At 39.2% G+C, this 23,133-nt stretch overlaps 1 protein-coding gene across 11 annotated transcripts in view; it reads right to left on the reverse strand.

Annotated features, from left to right (window-relative positions):
* The window catches only part of LOC105497543 (SH3 and SYLF domain containing 1), a 46,185-nt gene that overhangs the window by 20,448 nt on the left and 2,604 nt on the right, over window positions 1-23,133 (reverse strand). For all 11 annotated transcript variants that reach the window (XR_011611344.1, XM_011768692.3, XM_011768689.2 and 8 more), the window contains 3 exons: window positions 14,062-14,172; window positions 10,655-10,768; window positions 8,142-8,206 (listed from right to left, as the gene is read on the reverse strand). Coding sequence is in view for 10 of the 11 variants with exons in the window: in XM_011768692.3 (XP_011766994.2) it covers window positions 8,142-8,206; window positions 10,655-10,768; window positions 14,062-14,172 (290 nt within the window). In the remaining variant the exon portion in view is untranslated. The remainder of the gene's footprint in view (window positions 1-8,141; window positions 8,207-10,654; window positions 10,769-14,061; window positions 14,173-23,133) is intronic.

Consider the following 23,133-nt stretch of genomic DNA (forward strand, 5'->3'; position numbering starts at 1 on the left):
TGAGACTAACCCAGGCACAAAACAATGTGCCACAACTTTAGCCCAGAACCAGCAAGATTTGCTGCCAGTCACAAGTATCCAAAGGGAAAGAGGGTACTTAAAGATCATTTTATTCAACTTTAAAATTTTTTATTTTACAGATTTGATTCAGGAAGATTAAGTACTTTGTTCAATGTTCTGTAACTAATAAAAGAAGAGCTAAAACTTAACAATTACAGTTGAATCTCCATTCCACCGTAGAATGTATCTACAAATCAGAATGCCACTGCAATGGTAGCATAAAGAGGCCACAGACCCTCTCGAGAGCAAAATAACCACAACTGGTAAAAATTATTTTAAAAATTAACACTTCTGGAAATTGTCCTAAGGGCAAATGGCAAGTGAAGAAAATGAAGACACAATGATTCAATGAACACTATTAAATATTGGTAAGGACAGAGAGAGTTGGTGACATTTGCGCTACAACCTGTGCCCTGCTGCAGGTCAGCCTGATGGAAGCTCCTCTTGGGGAAGGGGGTTTGCAAGAACACAGACTTCCTTCCCCTAGCCCCTGGTCAGGGCTGCAGTATCTCCACAGGAGAGGCTTGCTGCCAGCATTTCTTTTCCCACAGCTCCATGTACAGAAGCTCCATTCCAGGCAAGAGCAGCTGAGAGGTCTGGAGCTTCCTTCCTCCACCCAGAACCCATGTATAAGTGGAGGCTCCAGCCCAGTACAACAGTCCAGGAGCACCAGGGCCCAACCTACTCTGGCCCCAGTTCACCTGTGAGGCAAAAGCTCCACGCTGACAGAGGCAAGCCACGCCACTCCCCTGCCCAAGGCTGCAGGGATGTCACTCCAGGAGAGGTGAGCCCCTGCCCCAGCCTCCAGCTCTGGAGCAACAGCACAGAGATCTTGGGCAGAGAGAGAGACAGGCTGCAAGGGCAGGCAGCTCCAAAGCTCTCCTCAAGGGAAGTGAAATTTTTTGGAACAGAGAGTGGGTGATGGTTTTGGTGATAAACAGGTAAGATGAGGTATTCAGTTCCATGACAGCAACAAGCAAAACCACGGGTGGTCTAGAAAATCATCAGGGAGAACCAGCGACAGAGATAGCTAGGAAGAGCCCTCCTGAAATAGAAATGAGCCTCAAAGACCACCTGGGCACAGGAGCACAATTTTAACTGGATCAAACTGTGGAGCAATTTATGTCCCCACGGCATTGTTGGAAACAATGGAGTGATCAGCAGGCAGTTAGCGGAGGCTAACAACGGTGTGTAATACCAAGGGAGACAAACAGCTTAACACACAGGTCAGGGACAGGGACAGTCAGAACATCTGTCATCTCAGGAAAACTGTATGCATGCCTGTAGACAACATTGGAGGCTTCACAGTAGTGGGGCACAGAATTCATTCAAACGGTCCAGCCAAATCTCTAAACAAACAGCAAGCAAACAATAAGAGGCTCCTGGGGGAGAGGTTGAGCATCCAGAGTTGATACAATATAATATCTAAAATTTCTGATTTTCAACCAAAAATAAGAAGACAAACAAAGAAGCGAGAGAGTGTGACCCATACATAGAAAACAAATTAAAAACAGAAGCAGGCGAGAATGACTGCCTTTCAGATGGTCCAGCTATCAGATTTAGCAGACAAAGACTTTAAAACAGCTGTCATAAATATGTTCAAAGAATTAAAGAAAACTATGGTTAAGAAGTAGAAAAATGTACAATGAGAATATCTTATCAAATAGAGAATATTAATAAAAACATAAAATTATATAAAAGAACCAAATGGAAATTCTGGAGGTAAAAACTGTATTAAGCAACAAGAACAATTTAATTTACTATAGGAGTTCAACGGTAGATCTGAGCATGCAAAATAAAGAACTGGTAAATTTGAAGATAGATCAATAGAAAGTCTTAAAAACTAAGAGAAAGAGAGTGAAGGAAAATTAACAAAAACACAAGAAACCTCGGACACCATTAGGTGAACCAACATATGTGTGATATAAGTACTAGAAGGCAAGGAAAAAGAGAAAGAAGCAGAAAATTTTTTCAAAGAAATAATGGCTGAAAATTCTCAATCTGATGAAAAACATGAATCTACACTCAAGAAGCTCAACAAATTCTGAGTAGAATAAATGTAACAAGATACACTCCAGATAGATAATTGTAAAAAATCTTAAAACTCAAGAGAAAAATCTTGAAAGAGGCAAGAGAAAAATGACTAATCACATAAAAGGAACCCCAGTTAGGCCGGGTACAGTGGCTCACGCCTGTAATCCCTGCACTCTGGGAGGCCGAGGCGGGCAGATCACGAGGTCAGGAGATCGAGACTATCCTGGCTAACACGGCGAAACCTCATCTCGACTAAAAATACAAAATAATTATCCGGGCACAGTGGCGGGCGCCTGTAGTCCCAGCTACTCGGGAGGCTGAGGCAGGAGAATGGTGTGAACCCAGGAGGTGGAGCTTGCAGTGAGACGAGATCACGCCACTGCACTCCAGCCTGGGCGACAGAGTGAGACTCCGTCTCAAAAAAAAAAAAAGGAACCCCAATTAGAATAACAGATAGATTTCTTGTCAAAAACAGTAGACTTCAGAAAACAGTAGGATGACAAAATGTTGAAAGAAAGAACTGGTCAACTTAGAATCTTATAATCAGTAAAAGTCTATTTCAGAAACGAAGAGGATATAAAGACATTCCCAGATTAAAAGATGTTTTATTTAAGTTGATGGAATTTGTTGCTAGTAGAACCACTTTACAAGAAATATTAGAAATTCTAAACAAACTCTTTCAGGCTGAAAGCAAGTGACTCTAGATAGTAATTTAAATCCACATTTTAAAAAATCACCAGTAAAGATAATTATCTATAAATAATAGTACAGATGCATACATAGTTCTTCTCATCAGTTTAAAAATAAATTTTTTCTATATGTTAAGTCTGTAACATATAGAAATATTATACACTTGACAATAACCGTACAAAAGAGTCAGGTGGGAGCAAAGTTGTCTCGGAAATGACACCAGATGGTAACTTGAATGAACAGAAACAATGGAATAGAACCAAAAATGGTAAATAAAAAAGGTTAAAATGGCAAGTTCAATGAGTAAATACTTGCTCTCAATTATTCTCTGAGTTTTCTAAAAACATAAAATTATATAAATTATTAACTATAATCACGAATTGCTGAGTGTGTATCATATATAGATTTAACATATATAACAGTAGTAGCATAAAAAAGGAGAAAAAAGACTAGAACCATATGAGAGTAATGTTTTTGTATCTTATTAAAACAAGTTCCCATAAATTAGAAATATTTAAGACATATTGTAAGCTCTGGAACAACCATTAAGAAAATGACTCAAAAACACAGTTAAAAAATCATAAAAGGAATCAAAATGCTATAGTACAAAACATTCACTTAATTGAAAACAGTAAAGTAGAAACAGAGGGACAAAAAAGGCATGGGATATAGAAAAAAGTAAAATGGCTGATACAAATCTAATAATATCAATAATCTATTAAATGTAAATTAATTAAACAACCAAATAAAAAGGCAGAGATTACTGGCATGGATAAAACAACAATAACAACACAACAACATCCAATTATATGCTCCATAGGAGACACGCTTTAGATTCAAAGTTACCATTAGATTGACAGTAAAAGGATGGAAAAAGATGCATCATGCAGATGGCGACCATAAGAAAGCAGGAGTGGCAATATTTATATTAGACGAAATGAACCTCAAAACAACAAAAAACATAATTAGGAATAAACAGGGACATATTATAATGATAAAATGGTCAATCAATTAAAAAGATATAAGAATTATAAACATAGTAATATACATATATTTATATAAGCACATAATATCAGAGCCCCAAATACGTGAATCAAAAACTGACAATCTAGAAGGAAGACATAGACAATTTAACAAAAATAGCTCGATGTGTAAATAACCCATTTTTAATAATGAAGAGAACAATTAGTCATAAGATTTTCAAGGATATTGAACAACTAAACAACCGTGTAAACCAACTAGACCCAATGGACTCCTGGAGAACACTTTACCCAGTAACGCAGAACACACATTCTTCTCCAGCACACGTGGAACACTGCACAAGACAAGAGTCTATATGTGAGGCCATAAAAGAAGCCTTAACCCATTTAAAAAGACTGAAATTATACAAAGTATTTTCTTTGACCCCAATGGAATGAAATTTGAAATCAAGGACAAAATAAATTTGGGAATTTATAAATATGTGGACATTAAGCAACACACTCCTAAATAACAAATGGATCAAAGAAGAAATCACATGAGAAATTAGATAATACTTTGAGATTAAGGAAAACGAAGACACAACATACCCACACTCATGGAAGGCAGCCAGGGCAATGCCTAGAGAGAATATGTAGCTGTAAATGTGTCTATTGAAAAAAAACAGACCTTGAGTCGGTAACTTGAACTGCCTTTCAACACGGACGAAGACGAGTTTAACTGAACTTTAAGCAACAGCCTTGCTTGGACCTTTCCCCTTCTTTACCCTGCTTCCCTTAGTACCTTCAGTTTCTTTCCCCGAAGAACATTGGCTCAGTATATCACATGTACTTGAACTGGTATCAGGCTCCGCTTCTAGTGAACCCAATCTGACAACCATGCACTAGCTATGTGATCTTAGGTAAGCCCTAATGTCTCTGTATATTGAAAATAATGTGGACTTTGCCTACCTTGTATAGTGCCCTGAAAACGATGGCTTGTTATGCAGATGAATGTTACAGTGAGGTGGCCTTTACTTTACCACCCAAGCACGTGTGAAACCAAGATCAAGTAACTTTCCTGAACCTTCCTTTTTTCCCCATTGAGGGATGTGCAGACAAGACAGACAACAGGAAACTCTGTCTTTTGAATAACATGCCGCCTAGATGTGGGACCAGACGCTTCCCAATCTGCCACTCTCTGGCTACCTCCTACTGGAGAATTCCCATGGCTTGGTTATTTTACGAATAAAATGAGAGCAATGACGACCACCTTCCATGGCTATGAAAATGATTCCGTACGAGCGTGCGTACAAGTTTTGTAAAAAAAATGGCTGGGCGCGGTGGCTCATGCCTGTAATCCCAGCACTTTGGGAGGCCGGAGCGGGCAGATCACGAGGTCAGGAGATCGAGACTATCCTGGCTAACACGGTGAAACCCCATCTCTACTAAAAATACAAAAAATTAGCCAAGCATGGTGGTAGGCACCTGTAGTCCCAGCTACTTAAGAGGTTTGAGGCGTGAGAATGGCGTGAACACGGGAGGCGGAGCTTGCAGGGAGCCGAGATTGCTCCATTGTACTCCAGCCTGGGCAACAGAGCGAGACTCCACCTCAAAAATAAATAAATAAATAAATAAATGAAAATAGAATGGCAGATAGTTATTCAACAAATATTGGATAGTACGAACCGAGTACGTGCGTGCCCTCTACGTGCTTGAAAGGAAAACCCTGTGTGGTTACAGGCCCGGCCATTGTCCCATTTTACAGAAAGGAAGTATTCACGGGTGTCTCCTCGGTCTCTGTGGACGTAGCTGTGAGGTTTGAGAAAGTCTCTGCCCTGCCGGTACTCACAGTCCACTTGAGGGCTGGTCCTTACTATCTGTGGCTACTAGGACATGGTAGGAGCAAGTTCCAAGAGAAGCCAGGCCCAAAGGGGACGCTCACTCAGCCGGTCACCTGAGTCAGAAGTGCCCTCAGAGGTTGGTCCCTTCAGGAAAGACGTGTCCACCCTCCAGCCCCCCAGTGGTCTCGGTGGGCACCAGACCTGCTGTGATGAGAACAGCCTGAGGGAGCCGCTCTGGATGCCCCATGCTCCTGTTCTGACTCCCTCCCTCATTCAGACAGCAGGCCGGAGTGCTCTGTTAGGATGGAGGCTTAGACAGAATCTGAGGGTGCTTCATGGAGAGCAAACAGTGCTTTCTGCTAACATCGAAAACCAGCCAATGCTGTGACATCACTCACACTCACAGTTACACGCAGACTTATCTGTGGGGCTCTGAGAAGCAAAGTCAGGTCATAGTTAAGAAGTTTAAAGCTCATGTCTCCAATCCCTAGGAGATGCTTCTTATCTCTGTTTGAAACTGACATGTAAAAGTTGATAGTTATGTTATTTAAATGAAATTTCATAGTTAATTTCCATACTGTCATAAAGACAGGCTTTGCAATAAAGTTTCTGTAAATGGCAAGCCTAAATAAGCGGCAAAGATGAAGAAGATATTAACAATAAAATTATGTTTTGTGTCATTTCAAGTGCTTTGACTGTAGAAATCCATATTTAATCACCAATATAAGCCCAGAGACTTATATAAGGCTATTTTTAACTGTGTTTTGCAGATGAAGAAGCCAAGGTGCGGAGAAGAAAAGGTACTTCCTAACGTCACAGGGTGGAAGCACCCGGGTCAGAATTGGAGCCAGAATGGTCTGACCCAGTCTTCTCTCTCATAGCTCACCACTATCTCATATTGTCTTTTAAAAATATTACTGTGTATCAGTCTAAGGCTGGGCACAGTGGCTCATGCTTGTAATCCCAGCACTTTGGGACACCAAGGTGGGCAGATCACCTGAAGTCGGGAGTTTGAGACCAGCCTGACCAACATGGTAAAACCCCATCTCTACTAAAACTACAAAATTAGCTGGGTGTGGTGGCGCATGCCTGTAATCCCAGCTACTCGGGAGGCTGAGGTAGGAGAATTGCTTGACACCGGGAGGTGGAGATTGCAGTGAGCTGAGTTCGTGCCATTACACTCCAGCCTGGGCAACAAGAGCAAAACTCCATTTCCAAAAAAAAGAAAAGAAAAGAAAAAAATACTGTGTATCAGTCTATAAAATGTTTAAAGTCTTTCTATTTCATTTACTGGATCAAGAGACTACATTTTACTTGTACTTGTTTTTCAGGGCTATTAATGTGCCCTATGGCTAAAAGTCCAAAATATTCAAAGAATTACCATGGAAACTCAATTTTTGATCTTTAATATATTGAAATTTAATACAGACATCATTTCTGAGTCTCTCATCATTTTTGAAATAAATGCTCAAAGCATGCCCCCAGCCTCACAAGGAGCCAGAGGGTTGTGGGAAGAACGGGTTGTGACTCAGCCCAGTTTAGCAGTATGATCTGTTGACAGAAAAAGGCCCTTCTACAGGGAGGGCCAGGGGACTGGGTGTGGGTGGGGAAAGGGGAAGAGAGGGGAGGGAGGGAAGGGAGAAGGAAAGGGAGGGAAGCCACAGTCCCTGATGAAAATACACTTTCCACCAGAGGGCGATATTTTTGAAAGCTTTGATTTGGTTGCATATGGTACAAAAATGCAGTCATGATAAGCAAAACTGAAATATGTTTCTTTTATACTACAGATTTATACAGCAGTGAGTAAGAAAGATTGAATAAAGATGAAAGAAGAGTTAGAAATACTTCGTCCTAATAAGGTTGAGGGAATTTAAAACTATGTCAACAGGGCAAATCTACAAAGGATAGTTTAGGAAGAAATGGACTGAAATTTGAGAAGAAAATGAATTGAGCGTACCAGGAGATTCGATTTCCAGTCCCTTGCAAAATGACAGACTGAAGATGAGCATCAGCCCTAAGAGGATCCCTGTGTAGGAGACCTCTGTGAGCATGCACATCCGCCCGACAGACGCCGGACTCCCAGGAGCAATGTTATAAACTGAAATAACGTGAAGTTCTTCTCTACTTAAAGAATTTGGAGGGATATGAATATCATATGTTGCAAAACTGGATTTTTCCACAAATGATGATGCACTCACTGCCCACGTGATTTCAATGTCCACTGAAGGAGAAGGGTGGCTTTGCCATGAGCAGTCCATAAACTGCCAATGACAGCTGGCCGGGTGTTGAGATGTGCCTGTTACACAAATGTACATGAGACAGAAGCAGATAAAATGGCAAATGAAAGAAACCCTACTCCTAATGAAAAAAAAGGAAAGAAAATGGGAACCATCAGATAGCTTTAGTTAGACATTCATTGAGAAAATAAAGGAAACAATTTTTTCTAGGTGCCAACGGTAACAACAAGAACACTAGGAAACCTCTCAGTTTTCACGAATTGCATCTTAGGTGTCTTCAGAGGATATGGCAGTTGTATGGACAAGTACAACCTACTTACCTCAATTCCTATTTCAAATCCCCCACCAAGGCCAGCTATTCCAATGGCTGAGGGTGCAGACCATTCTAATAAAAAAAACAAACAAATGTTATCCTAACATTAAAACACCCTCAACATGTGAATATAGGAGGGAAAAATGCTAAAATCTAAAGAGTGCTTCTATTTAAAATAATGAGACTTGGTATTTCCCCCTGTTTTAAAGTGTTCTTCAAAAAGAATATGTAATTTTTAAAAAGTTGAAAATATTTGAAAAGTATTAGATATTCATTACCAGTCTCATAGCCTTACAAGTCCACGTCCTCTAATCTTTCTCTACCAACATGCATAAGACCAAACTATTGGTTCCCTAACCATTAACCATACAAAGCCCCTGGTAACTTCAACTGTCAATACTTTTATAAAACAACTTAGCTGTAGCTCCAGTCTTCAGCTAGAATTCTGTCATAGATTTAAGAGATCAGAAGGATTCAAGAGAGTTTATTATCTAACAGTAACATAGTAATTGTTTCCATTGTACATTTCTGAGGGCAAAAACTATTCTAACACCTCTGATGCTTAAGCACAAGAAATAGGCTACAAATTCAAGGTTGTTAAAATTCTAACAAGATAAATTACATTTAGTACAGTAATTCTATTTGCCATGATATGGCTCATTTTAGGATTACTATATGCTTGTTTTTCTTGATACAGAAACAGTCATGTTAAACAAGTCTAGAAAAATATATTTTCAATTTGGTGGGGGGATGGTCTGGCCAAAGCACTTTTTGAAAATGGTTGCTACCATGCATACTAGATAATAGAATACTGCTGGAATATATCCAGAACTGTCCTACCTAGGCTTAGAGAAGTATGGGTTACAGAAATCAGTGTCTGATAATTTTTTGTTCCCTATGTTAGGAACTGTCCCCGTGTTAAGACGCTGGTCTTGGCCGGAATCCCGGGGAACGTGTCGTGCCTTATTTGGACAGTTTTGAAATTACTGTCAGCAGAGTCAGCAGCTGCAGCTCAGGAAGAAGGGAGAGAAAAGTAGGTTTTGAAACCAGTAGGAAGGTTTGCTGGGGCTCTGAGACGAGCTCAAGGCTTCGTATTGGCTGTCCCTCCCCTTGGTCAGCAAGTCACCCCGTCAATGGAGCAGCTGGGGACCTGAGACATGCGGGGACTTTCTCATAGACTTTGAGTCGCATCTGACAATGGGCCCCCTTGGAATGTGCCTCTACTTCGTTTGGTTTTACTGCTGAGAAGTCTGCCCATGGAAATTTGGATAATGCTTGAGAAAAAGAGAATTGTTTTCTTCCTATTTTCTTTTTTTTTTTTTTTTTTTTTTTTGAGACGGAGTCTCACGCTGTTGCCCAGGCTGGAGTGCAGTGGCGCGATCTCGGCTCACTGCAAGCTCCGCCTCCCGGGTTCACGCCATTCTCCTGCCTCAGCCTCCCGAGTAGCTGGGACTACAGGCGCCGCCACCACGCCCGGCTAATTTTTTGTATTTTTAGTAGAGACGGGGTTTCACCGTGGTCTCGATCTCCTGACCTTGTGATCCGCCCGCCTCGGCCTCCCAAAGTGCTGGGATTACAGGCGTGAGCCACCGCGCCCGGCCTTTCTTCCTATTTTCAAAGCCACACACTGAGCTATGAAAACTGATCCATATAATAAGGAAGAGGTTCTTGCTGACTGTGGGGATACCTTGGGAAGAAATGGTGAATCTGCTGACTGCTAAATGGTGAATCTGCTGACTGCTATTTCCAGGCCATGTTTCACAAATGCATATATTGTATACTTATTGTCTGTGAGTGTCCCATGCTCTCTCAAAATAAAATAAAATTATGCTAAAAAACTGCTACTAATAGAAAATGTGTGCACTGAACAGCCAATGTTAAATCAGTATAAAAAACATTCTAGTTGGTTTTGACACACCTGTGTGCATTTTAAATATTACTATAAATGTTAGTACTTGGGATTCATGGCAAATATTTTCATTCATCTCTGAAGAATCAAGTAGTAGATTTCATCCCAGAAAGTAAAACCCGATGATACTGCTCTTGATATGATTCTGGCTTGGGAAAATTCTTCAAATGTCACAGTTTTTATGATCTACCACAGAAACAAAGAAGTTCACACATGGCCCCTTATTTTCACATCAATTTCCATAAAACAAAAGAAAGTAGCATACCATGAAGCTGAGGAATAAGAATTCATATTAAACAAAAGAAATGCACACGCTGCCATATTTAAAGATTTTCTCCATGGAAGAATTACAAAATGCATGCAAAACAAAGTTAGATCTATCTACGTGTCGTGTCTTGTCTAATATTTTGAGGACAGAGAGAGACAGAAAGGCTAGTTCCCGTGGCTTGTTCACTGACACCAAACTGCACGTTCAGTCGAGTAGCCCTGATTACGCAAGTTTTAGTTGATATGCAGGAAACCTGTCCTACTCGCTATGCAATGTGTTCACATGAAAACAGACGGAACAAAGAACGAAGATTCTCTGCTCCAGTGAACAGACGCCAACTTACTTCCATCTGGAAGGCGCGCCAGTACAATCCCGCTGCCTCCTCTGGCGGTCACCAGGAAGCCGGCTTTGATCACAGACAGAATTGCAAGGCCTTTAGCCTTCGCAATTACATGAGCTGTTAACGCGGAAAACAATGGGAAGGTAAGTATTTTGATCGATGTGCCTGGATAGACGATCGAGTGTTAAACAGAGTCAGAGTTAGGAAATATACCTAATGTAAATGAGTTAATGGGTGCAGCACACCAACATGGCACATGTATACATATGTAACAAACCTGCACGTTGTGCACATGCACCCTAGAACTTAAAGTATAATTAAATAAATAAATAAGTAAAACAGAGTCAGTGTACACAGAGGTTCTCCCTAGGAATTCAGGGCACACAGGAGCAATGAACAAAAGTCAGTCACTCAACAAACGGGCACGAGGCCTCTCTATTCCCACATGTGTTTTTTGTGTTTGCTATTTTTGCAGTGCTAAACACAACATCAGAAATATTCTCAAATCCTGTAACTGACAAAATTAATTAGATATTTGAATGAGATTTTATTGATATCTGCTAGCATTGCAAATATTTTGGCAATTTCAATTAATTTAGGATATAGTGCACAACATAGAAGATAAAAGTTACATTTTCAATGAAATTAAGATCCATATAGTACTAAGGAGAAACTTTAAAAATTACAAAAAGGCAGCATGAATTAGAACTTTGATCTTAAAGCCATGTAGCTAAATTAACCTTGTATTAATTTAAAAAGTTGGATTCAAAACCAGAAAAATTAAGTAATTTTTCAATGTTAAACCATTTTTAACTTTATAAAATGATCCGCTATAGCATTTGAGTACCACTTAACTATTAGTACACTGATAATATAATTCCATTTAAAAATATTGGTTTATTCACATTTCAGAAATGTTCATTACATAAAATGAGGGTTATTAGTATAGTATATGTATCCAATGAATACAGTCCCACAGGATTCTGTGAATTTGTGACACAATGATACCTCGTTCAAACTAACACGGGAAGCCTATCATATAACTTTAAGGTACCTTAATTTATTATTATTTTTGTCAAATATTCTGCCAAGGAAGTGAAGTCAGACATGGGGCTCTAGTACACAGAGCAAAGGCTTTGCAGATGCCCCAAGAGAACACTAAAATTCTCATGTAATTATGCCACCATTTCAAAGTTTAAACTAAGAACCGACTCTTAGAAATAATTCATCCAACACCATGAAGTTCACATGCAGAACATTCGTGGAGCTGTTCTTAATAAGAAAGCTACAGAAAATAAGGTTGCATCCTGGATGGCTGTCTACTAAGTGTACTTTATTTTTGTATTTTAAAAGGTTATAATTATATTGTAATAAGATTAAAAGCTGTATAATATGTCATGCAGGTTTATTTTTATAGCCACTTGTTGGCAGAATGTCTTCCTCACATTCTATTCTCAATGCTTCCAGAGTTGCTATTGCCCCTATTGGGAATACTAGATATTAACAAAAGCATGTTTTAAAATGAACATATTCCACATGTCAATTATATTTTTATAGATTTCCACTCAAATTCAGGGACACTAAAATAATAATAATCACTGAATAATCTACCAATTAGCTTTTGATTTATAACATAGAATGTACCAATTATAGATTTAATTGCTAAATTAAGTTTCACTTACTTCTTAGAATCCTAACATTAGAGGAGGCCAAACACACCACTGGGAAGGTCTCAAGATCTAGATGTCTTGCTTAAATGTTTTGTAGATTCAATTGCTTATCCTATGAAATAGCATCTTTGTTTTAATGTAAATATAATGCCCCCCACCAGACTCTAAGGAGATGTGGGCCTGGATCTCTGTTGGCTGTGGAACTTCTGTCTTTGCCACACCCACGCCTTGGGGTAATCTATTACTTAGACTAACATGCAAACAGAATTTCTTTTTCTGAGCTTCACCCACTGACAGGGGCTCCTTCAGAATACTGATACTGAAAATCTAGTTTTTCTTGTTGAGTTTTCTTTAAGCTCTAAAGCAGCGCTTCTGAAACTAGTGTGGTTGTGTACTTCACTGGGACCTTGGGAGGAATGCAGACTGATTTGTGACATCTGACCAGATTTCTCACAAGCTCCCAGGGGATGTCAAGCTGCAGATTCAGACTGCACCTGGAGTAGCAAGGCTCTACCAAGCACTGTTTCCTCAAGACAGGAGGAGTCACCGGGCCAATGCAACAATAATTAATATCATGATTAAGATTATTAAAATAATAATAAATTTTTAAAATATTATTTAAAGTTTTATTACATAACTTTAGATATCTGGCTTAGAAAAATTAAACTTATCTCTTTAATGCAGGACCCAGAGTCATGTACTCTGATTAAGAGGGAGGCTGGTCTGTAACAGTGTCCAGGCTAATTGGCATGAGACAAGTATTCTGTGAACACCCTTTGGAAATAACTAGAAGTGCTGATGAACAGATAGTGGTTTTCAAAGGCTCCCCTCTGGACCGATCTTATGTGTCACTGACTACTTAAGAATTACATGAGAAACACGTTTAAAACATGCATTCCTGGACACACTGCACTAAAAGTCTGAGTCGGCAGGTTTGGAATGAGGCTTAAGAACTGTGCTTTTACGGTCTAGGGGATACTGATGCACATCTGTGTTGGGAATTACTGATTAATGTCTTAAACCACTAGAGAATGTAAATGTCCATGTGGAAGGAGGAAACACAAAATTAAAATTTATGTATGAGATTAGCTGGTGAGTTTGCGAGGTTAGCTTGCAGAGTCCTTAGCACACAATGCAAAGGACAGACAAGGCTGCAGAGAGCTGAAGTGGAACAGAAACATGTGGTGTTTGGGGCACTGGCACCCCGGGGTGGGAGGCAGGAGAAAAAGCCTAAGCAAAAGGGAGAGACAGGGAGGGAAGAGGCCCTGCTGGTTTGCCTGGTCTGCAGTTGGCCCTGTCCAGACCCCTTGCACCTGGAGTAGCAAGGGTCTATGAGGACTGTTTTCTCATGATGGGAGAAGTGACAGGAATGCAAAAATAATTACTATCATTATTAAGATTATTCTATCAATAACAAATTTTTAAAACAGAGCTCAGAGTCATGTGCTGTGATTGATTAAGAGGGAGGCTGGTCTGTAACATTGCCAAAGTGAATTGGCATTTGGATCTCCTTGGCATGAAACAAGTTATGCTGTGAACACCCTTTGGAAATAACCGGAAGTGGTAATGAACAGGTAGTGGTTTCCAGAGCATCCCTGGATCAGCCATGAGAAAAAAGGTGGAGGAATTTCTTGTTGGCATTGATAGAGGCTTCTGCCTGAAATGGAGTGTTGAACAATGCAAAAAACAACTTAGGAAAAAAACATTTAGAGATGAACGGCACTCATCCTATTTACCTACCAGGAATGATCTTATCAGGTCCATTTCTGGAAGTTATTTCTGTGAATTCTCTTAATATTTTGGCAGCCTTTTTTGCTTCTGATTTCAAATTGGAAGGTATAGGGTTATTCACTGAAAGATAAAAAAAGATATTTTAATCAAAAATTCTGCTAAATAGAAGTGAGAAATTTATTATAATTTCATTCTTCCCATATACAATTGTCAGAAGTGTTTGAACCAGAGAGACTCCATCTTGAATAGGAGCTGGTGAAATAAGGCTGAGACCTACTAGGCTGCATTCCCAGGAGGTCAGGCATTCCAAGTCGCAGGATGAGACAGGAGGTCCACACAAGATACAGGTCATGAAGACCTTGCTGACAAAACAGCATGCAGTAAAGGAGCCGGCCAAATCCACCAAAACCAAGACAGCAATGAAAGTGACCTCTGGTCATCTTCACTGCTCATTATACACTAATTCTAATGCGTCAGTTGCCAACAGACACTCCCACCAGTGCCAAGACAGTTTACAAGGGAACATGTAGGGAAGTTACCCTACATGGTCTAAAAAGGGGAGGAACCCTCAGTTCTGGGAATTGCCCACCCCTTTTCCAGAAAACTCACAAATAATCCACTCCTTGTTTAGCATGTAATTGAAAAATAACTATAAGTATCCTTAGTTGAGCAGTCCATGCCACTGCTTGCCTATTGAGTAGCCCTTCTTTATTCCTTTACTTTCTTAATAAACTTGTTTTCACTTTATGGACTTGCCCTGAGTTCTTTCTAGCGCGAGGTCCAAGAATCCTCTCTTGGGGTCTGGATCGGGACCCCTTTTTGGTAACACAATGAAGCATTAACACAGCATAGCCTATCAAAGGAAATGAACTGGAAATGCTCATTGACAATATCATCTCTCTTTCTACTAATAAATAAAATCTATGCTGAGAGTGGGAAACTCTAAACTCTCAGAATCTCAGAAATGATAAAATCCGTGGGCCCCAAAGGATGTTAAACAAAACCTGGCCAAACCTCTGTTATGTATCTTCTTCCTGCAATTAACAGACTTCAATACTAACTTAAAATAAGAATTTAAAATTTAAAAATAAATATATTTTGTATCTATAATATGTAGTATAAAATTTAATATATTTTGTTGTTCTTGTCAAAAATGTTGGAACTGGCTGCCTGTAGACTTTCCGATGAGTAAAACTCTAGGAGACTTGGGAATTGAGTCTACAAGTAATGCTGGCCTGCATTTCTATGGCACTTTATGTTTTTAGTGTCACCTGGACATTTATACACTCATTGGAGGGCTTGTCATAAAAAAGCTCACATAATTCTTCCAGCTCTGAAGTGTATCAGAGAAGATGGAGTATTCTTTTGTCACTGGACGAGGAATCAGCAGAGCGAAGAAGCTGAGTGTTTCAGTGCAGGACCACGAGAGCCCTGAGGCTGAGAAGTTCTTGTCTCACTGACTACAGTTAAGAGGCTCATGTGTGACTGTACTGCACGATGTCAGGATCTAGAAGGTCGAAGGCATTCATTTCCACTGTTTCACCTCAGTAATTTACAGAATGTAGATGAAGTACGCTAATGGAAGCTTGCTTTTGTAAAAGGAAAATAAATCTCAGGACCCCAAAATCACCAAGCCAAGGGAAAAGTCAAGCTGGGAACTCTGTCAGGCAAACCCGCCTCCCATTTTGTTCCTAAAAAGATAGCTACAAAGGTAAGCTACACACTTCCCTCACAATTTGCCACAAGGAAATTCCCTGTGGACAAAAGATGGAACTCAGACTCTTCCCTCTGCTCACGTGAGACAAATGCATATCTATTGTTTCCTTTGCACTGTTTGCTTCACTAAGCCAGACTAAGGCATAAGTGACTATTCCTGTAAATCGCATACTCAAAGACTAATCAGAAACTCAAAAGAATGCAACTGTTTGTCTTTTATCTACTTATGATCAGGAAGCCCCCTCCCCACTTCGAATTGTCCCGCCTTTCTGGATCTAATCAATCTTACATATATTGATTGATGTCTCATGTATCCCTAAAATGTATAAAACCAAACTATACTCAGATCATCTTGAGCACAGGTCGTCAAGACCTCCTGAGGCTGTGTCATGGGCCATCCTTAACCTTGACAAAATAAACTTCTAAAATTGCTTAAGACCTGTGTCATATCTCAAGTGTAAACTCATGGTTTACTCTTTCAACAGATCAAATGCTCAAAGAGCATAGGGGAAAAAATCACTTTCTTTTATTTAAGAAAATATAAATATTTCTAATAAAATGTGATGTATTTTGGTGCTTGGTATGTTTGAAAGATGTAATTTATTTTAAAAGTGAAAACTGGCTGGGTACTCCCAGCACTTTGGGAGGCCAAAGGAGGAGGATAACTTGAGGCCAGGAGTTTGAGACCGGCCTGAGCAACATAGTGAGACCCCATCTCTACCAATAAAACATTTTAAAAATTAGCCAGGCATGGTGGCGTGCACCTGAAGTCCTTGCTACCCAAGAGGCTAAGGCAGGAGGATTACTTGAATTCAGGAGTGTAAGGCTGCAGTGAGCTATGACTGGGCTACTGCACTCCAGCCTGGGCAACAGGGCAAGGCCCTGTCTCAAAATAAAATAAAATTTTAAAAAGTTAGAACTGATTTAGGGTCATTTTGGAGTTCTATTTTAATTTATTTAAAAGATGTCAGTATCAGTTCTTTGTGGCTCAACACAGGAGTATTAGTATCAAATCAGGAAAAAAATCCATCCCAAGAATCATCAATGGCATTAAGTAAGATAGAGGAAGGTATTTCCATAGATACTTTATGCAAAATTAAGTGTGCATGATGCATGTGTGTAGCTCTTTACTCCTTTTAAAAACAAGTGGCATCACAGCATTAGCGTATTGTGGCACGTTGCATTTTTAAATTATCTCAGAATGGTTAAAATATTGCCTCTTAGTGTAGGCTTTTCAAATCAACTTCATGAGATACAATTTACAAAATGAAACCTACCTGTTACAGGTATAGCTCAGTGGCTATGGACAGAGAGAGGTAGAGACCACCCCTGACGACTCCATCCATGCCCTCTGCAGTGGTCACTCCTGTACCCAGTCCCTGCCTCAGGTTGGTGCCAATCTGAGTTCTGTCACTGAGTATGAATTTTGTCTGTGCCAGAATTTCCTGTAGTCATCAGTGTGTGTTCTTTTCTATCTAGCTTATTTTACTCACATGAAATTACTGAGACTCACTCACATTGCTGCATAGATCAGCTCTTCCTTTTTGAGTGCCAACTGGTATTCTAATGTGTGGACATAGCACAATTTGTCCTTCCAGTCACTGTTGATAGACAATTGGGTTCTTTCCAGCTTTTGGCTATTATAAATAAAACTGCTATAAATATTCCTTTGTAAGCCTTTTGTGAAAAAATGTTTTATGGCCGGGCACGGTGGCTCATGCCTGTAATCCCAGCACTTTGGGAGGCTGAGGCAGGAGGATCACCTGAGGTCAGGAGTTGGAGACCAGCCTGGCTAACATGGTGAAACCCCATCTCTACTGAAAATACAAAAAATTAGTCTGACGTGGTGACGCGTGCCTGCAATCCTAGCTACTCGGGAGTCTGAGGCAGGAGAATTGCTTGAACCTGGAGGTTGCAGTGAGCCAAGATGGTGCCTTTGCACTCCAGCTTGGGCAGCAACAGTCAAACTCCATCTCAAAAAAAAAGAAAAAGAAAAAATGTTTTATTTCTCTTGGGTAATTACCTAAGATAGGAATTGCCAGTTCATGTGGTAAATGTGTATTTAGCAATGTAAGGAGCCACGTAAGAGTTCTCTAAAGTGATTATACATTTTAGGCTTCCACCAGAAACTTATAAGAGTTCTGGTTATTCCATATTCTCACAAACACTTTCAATGTCCAGTTTTTAAAATTTTAGATATTTTAATGGGTACATAGTGGCCTTTCATCGTGGATTTAATTTTCATTTCTCAGATGACTAATGATGTTGAACACTTTTTCCTATTCCTATATCTCGTAAAGTGTCTGTTTAAATCTTTTGTCCATGTCCTTTAACCACTTTTTAACGGAGTTGTTTTCTTGCTTGTTAAAGTAAGTTTCTTATAGATTTTGGATATTAGACCTTTGTTGGATATATAGCTTACATATATTTTCTTCTATTCTGTAGGTTGCCTGTTTTCTCTGTTGATAGTTTCTTTTGCTGTTCAGAAGCTCTTTAAGTAGGTCCCATTTGTCAATTTTTGTTTTTGTTGTAATTGCTTTTGGTATCTTTATCATAAAATCTTTGCCAGGGATTATGTCCACAATGGAATTTCCTAGGTTATCTTCCAGAGTTTTTATAGTTTTAGGTTTTACATTGTTAAAGCAGGCTAAATATGACCTGAGGACTCCATACTTCAATATTTGAGTCCTTGTAGACGAACTGCAACCTAACTTAATATGTAGACAAAATTGAGAACCTAACTTAGGAGTATGCATCTGTAACAATAGCTCAGTCTTGGCCAATCCCAGCAGCCATACTTCAACCACTCATACACTGCTGAGTGTTCAAATAAGGCAAATGATGAGCTGTACCCAATCCAGTTGTTTGTGTACTTCATTTCTGATTTCTGTATATCACTTCCCCCTTTTTTTTTAAGTCTATAAATTTGTTCTGACCATGAGGCATCCTTGGAGTCTCTCTGAATCTGCTGTGATTCTGGGGACTGTCCAACTTGCAAATCATTCATTGGTCAATTAAACTCCTTAAAATTTAATTCAGCTGAATTTTTTAACAACATTCAAGTCTTTAATCCATCTTTAATTTATTTTTTTGCATATGGTGTAAGGAAGAGGTCCTGTTTCAGTCTTCTGCATATGGCTAGCCAGGTATTCCACCACCATTTATTGAATATGGAGTCCTTTCCCCATTGCTTATTTTTGTTGACTTTGTCAAAAATCAGATGATTGTAGGTGCGTAGCATTAATTCTAGGCTCTTGATTCTGTTCATTGGTCTATGTGTCTGTTTTTGTACCACTACCATGCTGCTTTCATTACTGTAGCTTTGTAGTATAGTTTGAAGTCAGGTAGCATGATGCCTCCAGTTTTGTTCTTTTTGCTTAGGATTGCCTTGCCTATTTGGGCTCTTTCTTGGTTCCATACGAATTTTAAAATAGTTTTGTTTTCTTTTCTAATTCTGTGAAGAATGGCATTGGTAGTATAATAGGAATAGTGTTGAATCTATAAATTGCTCTAGGCAGTATGGCAATTTTAATAATATTGATTCTTCCTATCCTTGAGCAAGGAATGTTTTTCCATGTTTGTGTCATCTCTGATTTTTTTCAGCAGTGCTTTGTAATTCTTGTTGTAGAGATCTTTCACCTCCTTGGTTACCTATATTCTTAGGTATTTTATTTTTGTGTGTTAAATAGGTGTTTTAAATTGCATAATCTGCCATTTCTAGATCTGTTTTTGACTGATTCTTCTTCTAGCTCTGCGTTATGTTTTCCTGTTTTTACTCCTTTCTAGTAAAACAGCATTGTAGATATTACCATGTTGAGTGCCTAGATTTCATTGCTTCCCTTAAAAGTGTTGACACTTGTGTTAGCAGGCAGTGAGTTACTTGCAGATCAGCTTGATCATTTGTTGGCTTATTGTTGTGTTCTGTTTGTGTGTCTAGAGTAGTCTTTAGAACTATTTTACCCATCAGGTGTGTCCCTTCTGGGTTCTCTCCTGGGTGCCCTGGTTGTTTAATAAGCTCTCCCCATTGTGGCTGTTTGGAATGGCTGTCCCCAGCCTGATGCAAGCACTGTGAATAGTTCACCTCAAAGCTTCATGGCAGTTGTTCTTGCCCTGCTTTGCAAATTTCACCCTACACAGATAGCACTTAATATTCAGCCGAAGGCTCAGGGGGATCCCTTTGCAGATTTCTGGAGCTCTTTCTCTCAGCCGTCCCTCATTGCTAGTAACATGCTCTGCAAATTCCAGTTACCTCAGCCTCTTCAGACTGTTTCTGCCTCTTCGTTTCAGCAGGAGCCTGGGCTCTGGGTGCCCCCTCCCTGTCCTGCAGTTTAGGAAGTGCTCCAGGCAGAAAATGATCACTAATGGAGTTCACCTCCTGTTCCCCTTATCTTATGGATCTCAGACATGTCCAACATGTGCAAACAGTGCTCTACACACAGTTGCCTATTTTCCTAGCTGTTTACCATGAGTGTAACAGGAGCCGTTTCACTGCCATGGCCAGTAGCTCTCAGTGCATTTTCCATTTGTTCTTTTATGATGAGCAATGCTGACTACATTTCTAGCAAAGGTTTTTCATGCACCTTGTCTATTTACAGGGGGTTTCTCTCTGTTTCGTATTATACATTAAAAAATTAATATTTTTTCTGGAATATGATTTAAAAACATTGACTCCCTGTTACTTGTCTTTTGAATTTGCTTTTTTTTCTGTTTTTTCTTAATGAAATCAAATCTGTCTTCTATCTTACAAGGGTCTTTTAAAAAAACACAGTAATTTTCAATTTCAAATGGGAAAATAAGCAAGAAGAGCTAGGAAATAATACGTAAAGAAAGAACAACGAGAGCCCAGCCTTGACAGAATCTGTGACACATTACAAAGCCTCAGTAATTAATACATAATAGCAGATGCAAATGTAGGACAAAAATTAATGTACAAAGAAGAAAATTCAGAAATTGACCCAAATATATTTTACAAATTTAATATATAATAAAAATGACATTTCAATTCTATGTTGAAATGATGTATTGCATACTAGATAATGTTCATTTGGGGAGAAACACAAAAAATTCATTCATGGCTTTGTGTTACAGAAAGATAAACTCCAAATTCATTGAAGATGAAACTCCAAATTCATTTAGAATGTCAAATATCAAATTATAAAAGAACCAGGAATTATAGAATTATTTTTCAACTTTATAGTGCAAAAGACCCAAGTATGGCAACAAAATTTCTATATTTCTATATTTTTACATGATCAGCAATTATTTGTACAAAGCACAAGTACACTGTAAAATACAGGAAAAAGTATAGATATGCAAATATGAAGGATAAAAAGCATCTATAACATTAATACCCACCAATACTACTGCCTGCATTTTGATGTATGCTTCAACTGATTCCTATTGCTAAACATGTAGACTGATTCCACTTTTAGCTTTTATAGCCATTACTGTCAGGTGGTAATTATCTTGGGAGAGATGCTCTAGATGTTCAATACATTTTAATTACATATATACATATTATACATATATCTAGATGCTGGATACATTTGAATTAGTTCACTGGAGTGGAAACTTGTTCTTTCTGCTGCTGAATATTTCATCTACTTTATTTCAGAGGCAGCACAACTTGTCTGCTTCCATTGATGCTGCAGCCATAGTATCCAGAGTGGAGTGGGTGACCCGAGGCTGCTGTATCAGGACAACATTCCTCTTTGTGCCACAGCAGGGCTTTATAACCAAAGCTGGTCCAATACCAGCATCTGATGCAGGACTTGTGTAGGAGCTGCCAGAAGAACTTTTTCCAAGGCACTTCTGTTTCCACTTGCTGTGGGATTTTTGTCTCCACGGGGGTAGAGTCTGAGAGTAAAGCCTTGGTAGGGGAGCCTGGCAGGAGGTGGAGAGAGAACCTGGGCTCTGCAGAGCCAGACTGAAGTCACAGCAGCTCTAGACTTCTTCGTCAAATGGACCAGCAACATCTTTTTCTGTTAAAGCCAATTTAGACTAGATTTTCTGATACATGCAACTGAAGCACTGTAAATAATACATAAATCTTATCCCCTCAGAAGACTCTCTACTTTGAACTCTCAACCAAGCAGTATTAGAGCAGTCAAATAAGCAAATTCCTCAGTTGAGAGTTGATCTTGCAAACATCCTGCTGTAGGGAAAGGTCATGGCCTGATTTGTAAACACGAGAAGAGAGCCATTGGACTTGGGAATCAGATGCAGCCTCGCACAGCTGCAGACCACAAGACTCATCCTAGACACAGCCTGTGTCACTGTGATCCAGCTGTTGACAAGGCTGGGCACAGTAAGGACATCTTCAGTGTGTCAGTTGAACTACAGAAAACGTTACAGATTCTAATCAACTTCTGATAAAATCATGCCTAGTCATAGTTACATGCAGTGAATTTCTCTGTCAGAACAAAAACATATGCAAATAAAAATGTAGATATAAGCCTCAAATCCCATCCTCAGCATTAAATGATGGCTCACCCATTTTTCTTCTGCTATACCATAAGGCATATAGAGCACGACCTGTTCAGAGTGCTGATGTCCCATTCTATCATATGGCCAAAGTTACGAAGACACAGGTCATTACTAATAAAGCCTCTTAAACCTCATATCGTGGTTAGAATTTGCACTCTCATAAACGTCTTAAGCCCCTTGAATCATGCAAAATCTCTATAAATATTTAAGTTTTTCCCTAAAAAAAAAGGGTGGCTGCCAAACCTCAAGCTAATAAACTTTCAGATAAAGTTTTCTTTAAAAAAAAAGTTAAAATGTTTGAAATTTTCATAGTAACACATTTTTTAAATTAGAAGGGCTTATAAAACACACTAAAAATTTTTCTTTGGAAACCTCAAAAGTGTAAATCAGCTTAAGATCTGGAAATAATTTTAGGTATTGATCACAGGTCTATAAACTCAATGCTAGAGCCACTGGGGGCAAACACGGACATGAGAATCCCACTTGGAGCCAACTGCCACCTGAGGTGAGAAAGTTGACTACGGTTTCCAATCTAGTCTTCCACGGAGGGTCAGGAATGAAAGCAAGAAGACCCAAGGGCCCCTCTCCACCACTTTCATTAACAGAGTTCAGATTTCCAAACTTTTGCTTCCCTTATATTATTTTCTTCAGTGGACTCTAATTATGAAAGGAATACTTACAGGAAAGCAAGCTTAGTAAATTTGGTTTTCCAAGTTCTTATTGATTACATATTCATCAAATTATTAAACCTTATACTTAACGTGAAATGGAGATTAACTCACTAAACTGATAAAATTCCATCTAAGATCAAAGGAACTAGAATGCTGCTAAAGATATATTTAGAATAAGTTGAAGAAATCTTAGCCAAAAGAAAGTGTT

Source organism: Macaca nemestrina, chromosome 13 (genome assembly GCF_043159975.1).
Source record: "Macaca nemestrina isolate mMacNem1 chromosome 13, mMacNem.hap1, whole genome shotgun sequence".
In the NCBI taxonomy this organism is placed as follows: Eukaryota; Metazoa; Chordata; class Mammalia; order Primates; family Cercopithecidae; genus Macaca; species Macaca nemestrina.